Here is a 13,034-nt window from a genome sequence, read left to right as displayed (position 1 = left end):
TCTACACAGAGTATGTGATTCTGTACCGATGACTAATGACCACATCATTAGTTACTTTTCTTCTGGTTCCTTGACCAGTGTTTAAAGCTGCATGGAAACTCAACCCACACTGCTCAGGATCACATTCAGTGATCTCAGTCTTTCTCAAACTCAGATTCTCTTACACACGACATTCATTATTTAAAATAAAAATGGAGGAGGGAGAAAGAAAGGATAATAAGAAGTATGAGGAAACACACCACTAAACATTTAATCTGTCTGATGTCACCAAGAGCAGAGGACAGTCCGCAAAGTGAGTTACTGTAGGCCCACTGAGTGAACCAGATTCAGCCTCAACCAGCCTGTGAATATTGAATAAGGTTTCCTGAAGATGCACTGAACACTGAACTGAAAAGAGCAAATGTAAGTTCTCTGAAAATGACTTGGATCTGCTCCAATGCCTGTGAGGCCAAAGGGGTTAAGGTTTCACTTAAACCTGGCAGTATTTTCACCTTCTCTGAAGTACAACATCTACCAGGGGTGAACTGCCCATGCTAACCAGTCAAACCGTGTATCTACTGGCCTTAAAAAAAACAATATTTCCTAACCCTCTGGAGTATCCCAGCACTGCACATTTCAGTTGTCTCTCTTATTTAACACTGATTCAATTTATCAGCTCATTAGGCAAGGCTCTAAGACTTGAATTGTGTGTCCAAAAGGCATTCAAAACACTGCTCTTAAGACTGCTGAACACTTTATCCAAAAAGGGAGTGATAATTATGGTGAACTATCACTTTAAGTGAAACCCTTTCTGTTAAATGCTGCATGATTTTTGTTTTGAACTGGACCAAATATGTCAGTTTTAGGATTTACAAAAGCCCTAATGAAACTGAATGGATGAATAGCCATGTAATGTGAATCCAATTCTATTTGAGACAGCAACATGAGAAGCAGTGAATAACGATACTATGGAGGAAATTAAACATAAAAACCCTCATCGGTATAAAATATATAACAGAATAGAAGCCTTTATTTTGGCCACACATTATACATACATTTTTGCCAGCTAAGCTGGGGTCAGAGTGCAGGGTCATGATATGGCACCCCTGGAGTAGATAGGGTCAAGGGCCTTGCTCAGTGGCCCAACAGTGGCATCTTGGCGGTGCTGGGGCTTGAACCCTCAACCTTCTGGTCAGTAACCCAGAGCCTCAACAGCTGGGCCACCACTGCCCCTAAACTAAATATATGCGGAATGCAGAATGCAGAGCTGCATAAAAGTAATAATCCCTATGTCCTGCTCTTGGGTAATAGCTTCCCTGCTGTGAAAACCAGCCTTTCTGGTCTAGCTGGTTTCTGAACCTGGCCAAGCTGGTGTTCAGCTGCATTCTCCAACCCAAACAACCTCACAAACAATCCAAAACCCCTCTTGAATCTAAAATTGACTGAAAACAGATTAATCCAAGGCACTCGATTTGTGTAGAAAAAAATTTAAAAAGCCTTTATTAAATCATGGCTTTATCAATAAAATTGGTGACAGATACACCTACGCGTTGCGGCTAAAGCCTTCGTCAGGGTGTGTGTAACAGACAAAGTCACAGGTACATTTTTAAGTAGCAGTTAATTAATCAAATAGCAAACACCTTGTCACAGTATGCAAGGCAACCTGAAAGGAGAAAAATTCAACAATTGTTCAAAAAATGAAATCATGTCTCACACAATGTGAAGTTAAATGGAAAAAATTAATAAAAAAAATAAAATAAATAAATAAAAATAAATAAATTTACAAAAATGGTACAAAATCCAATTCACCATTTAAGCCTGGAAATGTAGTAGCTTTCAGTGTATAGATCCAAAAAGACTCTCTTTGTAATAGTTTGTTAACCCTATCTCCTCCTCTTATGGACTTAGGGACATGTTCAGTGCCTATTATCTTCAATGTACTTGGGCTACCATGATCTGTATCTCTATAATGTATAGCCATAGGGTATAGAGGGTTACAGACTCGAATAGCATTTTTATGTTCTGATAATCTTATCTTTTGCCACCGAGATTTTACACCCTATGCAGCACTTCTTTTGCAATCTTTGCTATGCTAAAACTGAGTTAGATTGATTTTAAGTTGTTTCAGTGAGGATATAACCAGCAGTTGACAGAGCTAGCATGCTACATTTAGCAAAACACTAAACTTTAAAGCTGACTGTGTCATGAGGTATTCATGGTCACCTACAGTTGTTACAAGGAGGTCCCATACTGTGCTCTATAATGGCTTTGACCTTGTTTAATTAGCCTACATATGTGGGATTACTGCCCAGAAGATGGGCAAAAATAATCGCTAGGGGGGAGCTGGCTGGAGTAGGCAATGAGATGGATCAGGGTGCCCTTGATGCCCCATAGAATGAGAGACATGCCTAACAAAGAGGACCAATCCTAAGGAAGGCAATGGACTGCAAGGACACTGCAAGTGTTTGGACTCCAAAGAGATGGGTGTGAATGGGGAATAAGGAACAATCATGGCAAAGATGACTGAGTAGAGATTGATAGAAAGAGATACAGTTCAGCAAGGTGGATAGAAGCAATGATTAGCTTTAGCGCTAAAGATATTTGCATTTCCCAGAGGCACTAGCTCTAGCAAGTACACAGTTTTAATGTGGGTAATGCAATGGGTTTCAAGGATGGTAGGTTACTGTTATTGACACAAGAATAATCTCAACTCATTACTGTAGAAATTCTGCCATACAAGTCAAAACACAGTATCTGCACCAACACTGAATTTGTGAAAATGGCTTTAAAGGTTTTTGATTGTCCCACCAAAAGTTGAGCAACCTACCAGTCAGCCAGTCACCAGTCAGATCATTTCTAAGAAACCCGATTTAAATATTTACTTAATTTTGATAACAGAATGACTTGACTTGATAAAACAATGTAGTTACTGTGCTTTGGCTTTGCAGAGCAGTGTAGTCTGGAAATCTATATATTTACATATCAACCGGTTGGGGAGTTGCCTGAACAACTACTTAATTAATGATTACTATGGAAGCACTGAGCATATAGGCTGGGTTTGGGTTCACCTGACCCTATTCAGATGTTTTCTTAGGGGCTGATCTCATTGGACATGTTCTTGTGTTCAAAACAGATGGACACAGCTCAACATAATGAAACAGAATGCAGAGGTCTTGAGAAAAAAATTCAAAAATAGCTATTTTTAACTTTACATGGTGTCTTAAAAATGTATTGCTCATGGCGCAAGATACAAAAACTGTATGAGTTGCAATGCAACATCCAAAGTCCGTCTGCAGTATGGCTAGTGATGGTGCTGTACAGGGGATGAGATTAAAGATGCAACTTTTAAGAGAGAGCTTTTCAGTTCAAACTATAACACAGATAAAGAGCACCGTCAGCACTCTAATTAAAGCACAGCAACTAAAAATATATCACAACTTACAAAAAAGTAATAATAACATTTCAAAACTACTCGGTTGTTGGTCGACTAATTGAAAAGTTAGCCATCGTGACCCATCTGAACCCTAGAATGATGTACATGGGAAAACAGCATTCCCATTTGACATTTTCAGATTGCTAAAGGATGTTACAGATGCTTCAATAATAATGTCTAAATTTCACACTTCTGAATGTAATGGAGCAATAAGCTGTAATCAATATTAATAATCTCTGATTGCTCTGGGTAGACAAATATCTTTTGGTTTTGTCCCTCTTGCACTGCAATTAATGTCTTTATAATAAGCGGAGAACCGTGTGATGGCAGAGAACTACAAACATAATGTAAACAAAAACATTATGTTAAAATATGAGAAAAATAGCCACTGAACTAGTGAAACCTTTTAACTCAGAGTTGTATTATTTGGTGGATTTATGTGAACTTGTTTATGGGAAAAAGTATTATACACATTGATGTTTGGGTTGCACTTTATTTTACAGTACATGTACTTTATATACACTTAGTACTAGGTAACTAGGTAATATTAGGTAACTACATGTACTTAATATGAGTTAAGGTTAGGGTTGGTGTTAGGTTTAGGGTTAGTACCTAGTCATTACTGTAGTTGTTTTAATGACATAGTACGTAAATGTAAAATAGTACTGTAAAATAAAGTGCCACAAATGTTTGTCCTTTAGAATTATGAAGTGCTGTTCAAAAGGTGGGGTGCAGACAGTGAACATTTCTTGACCAGAAAAACAGCATGACAATTTTTACTCATAACATCTCCTTTGCTATTAAAACACCCTTCAGGTCATTTTAAGTTGTTCTTGCTTTAAAAAATGTAAGTGATTGTCCTCTCTCATAATCCTTAAAAGAGTGGTTACGCCCCAATTCCAAATCTTTCCCATGAGTCTTAGCAATTTTCCAGGCTGACATTCAGTATTTTTTACCCAATCAGCCTATAACACGGATGATAAGACAATGACATTTACCATCACTTTCAGTCATAGATACTATATATATGCCCCAAACCTAAATCAATGTCTTTCCATCATTATATAGAGCAATATAAGAGAAAAACTATGTGCATCATAAACAGATATAATTGCAACGTAGCTAATAAATTCCGTGTGAGCAGAAAATAGCTCCACTACAACAGAGAAATGCTGCCCTGCAGAGTCAAATGGCCGATTAGTGATTGTTTCATTTGAATCATCAGTAATGAGGAAAAAAACTGTAATTGGTAGTAGAGAAATTGATATTGATTTAAAAAAAAAAAAACAGTGTAGCTAATTCAAGCACAGTGATGGAGGCTAAGATAGAGTTTGCCCTCAATCAAGTTGAAGGCTAATTTCTTGCGTGAAGGAGCCAGGGGGCATTCAGAGTTCGGTAGGAAGTCATTCACTCTGAGTGCATGTCTATGCTGAGGAAGTCTATGAGTGCAGCCATGGTCAAGTCAAGTCATTTTTATTTGTTTAGTGCCTTTTACATCACACATCATTTTAAAGCAGCTTTACAGAAAATCATGCATTACCAGAAACCATAATATCTATAAAGTCTTAGAGTCATAATTGTGTAGTTTGATTAAATATAATTGTAAAATGTGAATAGAAATTGTATAATTCAATAATAATTGTATTTAAAATCCCTGTAAGACTCACTGTGGGGGCCAGTTCCCCTCTGGCTAACAGCATGAATATAATGCCAATATTGGTTATTTGTGTGCAGTGCAAGTCATGGTTTAAAATTAGTAAACTAAGTAAGTGTTAAGGGCCAGTGTTTAAACAATGATTTTGTAAGAAATGTAAGCGCAGCGTAGTTCTTGTGGGAAGACTAGGCTGCTGTGCATCGTCGTACAATTAGCTAGCTAATTCCTAACCAATCGCATGTAAGCCATTGCTTTATAAGTCTGCTCACAATCTATCACATCGCTGTTTCAGCGTGCTAACATGACAACCTCCAACACCCCACCACCACAGGTTGAGTCCCGTCCTGCACGGGGGTAGGCTCCTCGAGTGAAAAATACACACATATATATTGATATATATATATATATATATATATATATATATATATATATATATATATATATATATATATATATATATATATTATTATTTATTTATTTTTTTTTGGTTCTTATGACAATAAGATTATTAGCTGCTCATCAACAACCGTATAAGAATCTTTATCACAGATTCTTATACGGATTAGTCTCTAACTAAAATGGCACCTGTCACCAATAGGTGAAAATCTTGATTTTGTTCCTATTTTTGTTTTGGTAGTTGAATGTGGGGACTATTACAAATATGTGCCAACACAATGAGTTCTGGAGGGACAAACTTCAGGGGTAAAGGCTGTTAGATGAAAAAAAAAATAGTTTTCATTAGTTAAATAAGGTGTGCCGTCTGTATTCAATTTAGTTTGCATGTAAAATATAAATAAATATATCTTTACGAGTGTTAATTATGAACCCTGAGTGCTGCCACACAGATGGCAGTTACTTAGTCACTTCATGCATTTTAAATTATCATATGCAATCATAAAAAACAAGTGTAAATGAACTATAAGACATGACTCAGCCAGACATTTAGCAGGTGCACACAGTATTGGCTGTGGCAGAGGAGAGTCCTTTTGTCGTCTACTGTTGATGCTGCAGTTTGTCTTTGTAAGACAGAAACATCTGCTATGCATGCTGACAGTCTGACCTTATATTAAAAAGAAAGAATGAATGAAAGGGAAAATGCAAGGGAAGCAAAAGTAATACAAAGGCATGCCTTCCATCTCCTATTCAAATCCTGTGAGTGAAAGTGTGACATTGTGGGAAAAAAATTAGCTTTTCCCTGTGGTTGAGCTGAACGGTGCTGGAGTCAGCCAGGTGTAGCGTAGCGACAAGGAAGATATTTCAACCTCTTGCGGTGCATAAGACCTTCTCATTACACTAACAGATTGAACAATTTAGCCTGGGCAGAGTAAAAGAGCCATTTATGAGAGTTTTAAACAAATAGGATCCCAGGGCCCTCTATGATTGAATGAAGTCAGCATTCTCACAATCTGCTCAAGTCATTGTTCATATGCAGGGCTGGAATAGATGCAGAAAGGATGGAGGAATGGAGAGCATAGCAAAGGTAAAGGCACGGCAACATAACAGTCAGGGGAGTTTGCTAAACATTTGTGACCCTTTCGAGGACTTTTGCACATTTTATTCACTAAGCAACCTCAATCCAGCTCACCCAGGCGCTATCTGCACTAATATAGTGCATCACCATGCATATTTAAATTAAGTTAGTAACAACAAGTTTCCTTTCTAGGTAAGTTTATAGACTGTGCTTTATTTATTGCAATTTGCCTGTTATAACCATGGAAAACAAGTGGTAAACGTAATTTTTTTATTGATAATGATGACAGTAGTGTGTCAAATGATCATCAAAATATGGATAAGAGCACCGTAATCGGCTTAAAATCAGACATGCAGTACAATTAAGGCAACTTTCAACATTTCAATAAGCATAATTAGATACCTGTATCAGAGTGATGAAGTGATGATGTCCAGTCCCAACAAAGCATGCCAGATCGCCATAGTCTGCTGCGTTCTCCACAACATAGCACTCACAACCAGCCTTCAAGATGGGAACTGCACTGTGAAAATTGCAATCAATAAGGATTTTTGGAAATGTTTGCGCTGTTACCTTAACTGCATACTATTACAGCATTTATTAATCTTAGTTACTGTTGCTTTCAACATATACTAATACATTTTAAAAATCAAAAGTTGCATTTGTTAACATTAGTTAATGCACTAAGAACTGACATGAACCAACAATGAACAATTGTATTTTATTTACTATAGCATCAATAAAGATGAAAAAATGCTGTAAAGAATATACTGTTAATTGTTTGTTTCATGATCATGCATTAACTAATGTTGCAACAGGAACCTTAGTGTAAAGTGTTACCTTTTAGCTCGTGAGTGACTTGAAAGCAGCTGCCAAGAGAAAAACTTGTCTACTAAATATGCATGAATTTACCTGACAGACTGGGGTTTTGCAGAACCGGTGTGACTCATGGTTAATAATGTCTATCAAATGCACACACGTAATGGTATTTGTAATGGTATTCCAAGTTAAGAGCTAAACTACAGTGTGAGGGTTTGCAGTTAGGAACAAAATATCCCCTACCCACATACTTCAATCTTCAGAGCACATCGCCCCCTCTAAATAAATATGCTGACTCTCATATATATATGCACATATGCATATACAGCAAACTTGATGAACCTCAAAAAGCATTACATTATTTTACAGTATAGTGCATACCTTTCGACATGCTGGTCATATCAGAGAAGCTAATGTGCTGTGAAATATGACACCTAGTTAGATAACACACACATCATGCTGAAGGACTCTCTTCCTCTGGCCACATTTCACGTTTCTCCTCCTATAAGTTAATACAAACATCAATCGTGTCACAGATGATGCAAAAATTCTTATTTCTCTCTCATAACTGCATATAAATGGAGAAACTCTGTGAAGGTAAAGGACAAATGTACCATAACTCAGGTCAGCCTACATCTCAAGTGTAGCTTTAAACTATAGCAGAGATACTTTACTTGACATAAGATGGTACAATGACCAAGCTGAGTAAGAGCATCCATCATTAGATATCACTGAAATCAACTCATTTTGCTCTCCATTGCAATCTCGACATAGTTCCTTGAGTAAATATTGCAAAAAACATATTATGTCCACCAATATCTATAAAATGCATTTAAAATACCATGACAAATGTGTTGGTGCGGCTAATCTTATGAGGACTCTCCATAGACATAATTACTTTTATACTCCATGAACTATAGGTTCTATACCCTAACCCTAACCCTGCACCTAACCCTCACAAAAAACTTTCTGCATTTTTACATTTTCAAAAAAATGTGGTTTAGTATGTTTTTAACCACATTTATAGCATAATACCCTTGTAAGTTTGAAACCTAAAAAGTTTTCCGCACAACCTGCCCACACACACCAACACGCACAATCACACACACTCACACACACACACACACACACACACACACACACACACACACACACACACACACACACACACACACAGTATATCAACAGTGCTGAGCAAAAGTTTTAGGCATTTGTGAAAGATGCTGTATAGTGAGGATGTTTAAATAAATGGTGGTCAATGGGGATTCGAAATACATTCTCATAACTGCAATGCAGTATATTTTTTACTGTAACTTCTTAAATATATTTTTATATTTTCACACATACATTAAAAGAGCACAACAAAGTTACCAAATACAATGATATATAAAAAAAATATTATTTATATATAATTAATAAATACAGTTTATATTATTTATGAGCATTACAGAGATTTTTTGCATTATGGTAATGAGAATGCCAATATACTGTACATTATGTTTTACTGCTTTTAATTTACTATACATATATAGTATATATATACACACGCACGCACGCATGCGCGCGCGCGCACACACACACACAGAGAATCACCATTGAGGATAAAAAGAATATAGAAAAAACAACTCCATAATAAAATGTCCAAATCCATTATAATAGAAAATATTGAAAATCCTCAGGCTTCATTTGCATATGGCTAAATATAATTTCTTATTTATTTCTTTTGATTTTGGGGCATAATGACATGGACATGTTTCAACAGGTTTCGTGAAGTTCACCCCAAGAATCCATTTTATAACAATACCAGGCAAAATTTCAAAATAATCACAAGAAAAATACTTGCTCATTGAACCCTTGAATTCTTTGTGCTGCAGGAGCATTTGAAACTTGAATCGTCTCCTTTCATCATTGTAATTGACTGTGACTACAATAGGAGATAAAAAATAAGCAAATGTGGTAACTCAATCTTTCAAGTCTTTTCCCTGCCCTGCCCCTGCAACGCCTACCCAAACATCCCCATCCCCGGTGTCGAGAGATAACACCCAGGATCCCCAAAGTCATCAACGTGACATCCTGTACCATATCATTAATGTATGGGGCTTCGCTTCGATTAAAGGATGGATAAAGGTGTTCTGCAGGCTTAGTCTCTCATCCATAATCCCATCTAGAATGCAGTCTTAAATATTTAATTCTGGGACCTTGTGCTATGTATCCAAAGCCACCAAGTGCAGTGCCATCAAGTTCAGGACTGTGGGTCAGAATATGGTAGAGCTGAACACTTTTTAATCAGTGAGACTGTTTTTATTATCTGGAACGTTCATTCATCGTCTCCTGCCTTACACAGAATCGGGAAGGATGGAACTCGAATTTTAAATTTTACACTATGCTACACTGGTCACACAAGCAATTTACATGTCATTTAAAATGTGCAGTCGTGCAGTAGATGTTATATAAATAAAGTGTGTTTCTGAAGCTTTGCAAATCCGAAGAGTTCTGTAAATAAAGAGTAAATAAACAAGCGATACAGATCTTGTTTCATAACATGCTGACAGTGTAGGTTCATCCAGAATTCGCACAGCAGGAATGTGGTTGCAGGTTCAACGATAGGTAGATGACAAAAAAATAAATGACATAAAATCATGGATAAAGTACAAAGAATTCTTTGGTTATTTTTATGTGTTCTTTATCGTGAACGTAGGAATTCCTTCATACAGTAACACTGTATTCAGGTTGAATACAGAATGTGCTAATCTTGATCTCTTAAAAGGATATTTATTGAATCAATAATGATGTGAAGACAGGTTGTTTTTATTTCAAAAAGGCATTTTCTGACAAGAGTTAAATGATAAAGAATATTCAGACCATTAAGGCAACATTAAGCGGTCATTATCACACAGCATTAAACACATAATAGACCGTTATCTTGCTCAACAGTGCGATTTCCTCTTTGAACATGAGAGAAGAGCTTGGCAAAGCAATTTACCAGTCAAGTGCAAAAAAAACAAACACGCAAAAAAATAAAACACTGAAAATTGGCAAATACAAACAGATAAAATAGAAATATATCCACGATTGTTGAACTAAACAACAGGAATATCTTTGGATGTAACAGCTAGTTTTTGGTGATTTAGAATATCATCTAATAATTTCCACATGACTTTTTAAGCTCTATATACTTACTGTATTTTACCACTGCTTCATCTGTGTCTATTTTTATTTATTAATGGTTAATGGTTAAATAAGGCATAACTGGTATGACTTCATTAAATCTCCTAAGCTAAGAAAGAGCAACCTTCTGAGCAAAAAAGCTTTCATCTGGTGGAGTGTCGGACTGGACAAAAACGATGTTCGTTTTCCAACGTAACATAAGTTACAGGCATATATTTACATATGCAATTAGAACAAATTGCATATTGCAATTAATTTTTAGGGGGGTGGGCTCACATATTTTTCTATGAATAAATATGTTGTTTTGAGATTTGCTTGGGCCAGATATACAGCTTAAACCTTTCATCAACATTTCAAAATACCTAATGTGAAATGTAGGCAGGGATGTAACAAGAAAGTCAGAACAGCAACAGAGAAGGAATCTGAAAGTGCTTTTTAAAAGGCCACATTTATGTCCCCCTGAGAAGCCTGGCACTGAAGTAGGATTTAAAGTTATAGTGACCTTTACTTTGCAGCGCATGTATCTCACAGTGCTTGTGCGAATGGTAAGATAATGGAGCATAACTATTTTATGATGAGAACTCATTATAGCTGATCAACAGCACCAGCATCCAAGCTTAGACGATGGCACTTGTTATCACCAGTCCCATCAACTTTCAGATAAAAAAAAAAACACTCCAAATGTCAATATTTGTGGACAGACTGCACTTCATCTTGCTGTGATGGGCATGAATAAACATGTGGCGGGTTGTGGTCATGTGGAGAGGGAACTGTTGTCATCTTTTAAGGAATAGTTTACACAAAAATCAAGTATGACTTTCACTTTCTCCAAAAAAAAAAAAGATGAGGTTAGACAGAATGTTAGCCTAACACCCTGTCTACACTGGGCGCGTCCCTTTACACAATGCAACACAACGGATTGAGGCTGTCTACACTGGACGCATTGACACAAACGTTTTAAACCGTTTCATTTGAATAGTAGCGCCAACGCATGCAGCGTAAAATGGTACGTGACGGACATGCTGCAACGGACGCTTCTGGAGTCGACGGCATCATAGATTATAATGGGGTTCTATTGCTCTATTGCTCCTATTGCTTTTGATGCGCCGCTCATGTCTGGTGCAGACAGGGTGTCAGTCACCATTCACTTTCATTCCATCTTTTTTTCCATAAAATGATAGTGAATGGTGACGGAGACTAACACTCAGCCTAATACCTCCTTTCATGAAAAAGGACATTTGAATGGGATTGTAACAACAAGAGGGTGAGTAAATGATGAAATAGTTATAATTTTTGCATGAACTAACCCTGAAAACAAGTAGACTACTGAAAACTTCTGAAATAGTTTGTATGCAATGTTGTTTTCCACTGGACTATTTCACAATATCATTCAACTTTGCCAATGTACAACTTTGATTAAAAACTATACTGTATTTGTAAAGTGCTGGCACCAACACTATAAAGAATGACCATTAAATGATTCTTTGAAATTACTTTGCTGAAAATGAACTATTGATCTGTCTTAATTAGAAAACAGAACTCATTTATTTGGTTCTATGTTAGCATTGCAAACAAACTTTATAAATCAGTTTTACTTCATTTATTTATGGCATTCCCCCATGCTTTCCCACTAAAATATGAAGGTAATTAAAGTTTAGGTATTAAACTAATTCATCAGCAAATAGTCTCGTCTCAAAGCTAAGGTTTCAAATATGGCTTTTTGTGTGCATCTATGCAAGTAACAGTGATTTAAGTGCATTAAAATGAAAAAGGACCACAAATAGATGATAAATGAGCTAGCAGTTTGAATCCAGTTGTGGCAGAGGCATTTGGCACATGCTCCAAATTTCCACATTGGTTCAATTGCACTAAGAGTGTAATGGCTCTCACAAAAGCTAGCAAAAAGACAGATATTCGAAAACAGTGAAGTGAAGGGTCATTCATTTTGTCGTAGTTTGGAGTGGATGTATAGAATAGAACAATTAAAGGGAATTTTGTCTTGGTTGGTTTAAGAAAGGTACTGGCATGGAACATCTCCAGTTTTATTTGAAAGAAGTGTAATAATTCAAGGAAAGAAACAAACAAAAAATTTTTTGGTGTTTTTGTCACATAAAAATGGAAATATATACACTACAGGGCCTAAAGATTATGGACATCCAAACTAAAGGTCTCCAACCCGACCCGAGCCCAACGCGACCCGACAAAGAGTCAAGTTCCAGTCCAGATTCAGGTCAGTATTTCAGGTCAATTATGACTTGAGTTTGGGTTTGTGAAAAATAAAAAAAAATAACAAAATAGGCCTACATAACTTGTTTCATGGACATGCTCTCATTTAGAGACACGCACAAATGGATGAATTAGGGGCTGTTTACACAGAACACATTTTTGAGGGCATCTGCGCCATTTTCCTAAGTAAACACATGCTGGATGGATCTTTGATCAGTGCACTGCGTCTCGCAGCTTTTCAGTGTCTCACGCAGGACCGCCATATTTATTAGAAACAGCGTAAAGTT

At 36.7% G+C, this 13,034-nt stretch overlaps 1 protein-coding gene across 2 annotated transcripts in view; it reads right to left on the bottom strand.

Moving 5' to 3' along the window:
- Window positions 1–7,741: 7,741 nt before the first annotated feature.
- The window catches only part of LOC127623302 (solute carrier family 66 member 2-like), an 80,701-nt gene continuing 75,408 nt past the window's right edge, over window positions 7,742–13,034 (bottom strand). For both annotated transcript variants that reach the window (XM_052097704.1, XM_052097703.1), the window contains one exon: window positions 7,742–7,855. In XM_052097704.1, the coding sequence (XP_051953664.1) occupies window positions 7,808–7,855 (48 nt within the window). In that variant the 3' untranslated portion in view covers window positions 7,742–7,807. The remainder of the gene's footprint in view (window positions 7,856–13,034) is intronic.

The sequence above is a fragment of the Xyrauchen texanus genome, chromosome 29, assembly GCF_025860055.1.
Source record: "Xyrauchen texanus isolate HMW12.3.18 chromosome 29, RBS_HiC_50CHRs, whole genome shotgun sequence".
In the NCBI taxonomy this organism is placed as follows: domain Eukaryota; kingdom Metazoa; phylum Chordata; class Actinopteri; order Cypriniformes; family Catostomidae; genus Xyrauchen; species Xyrauchen texanus.
Note: the sequence above shows the minus strand (reverse complement) of the source record. Positions and strands in the feature narration are given on the sequence as shown.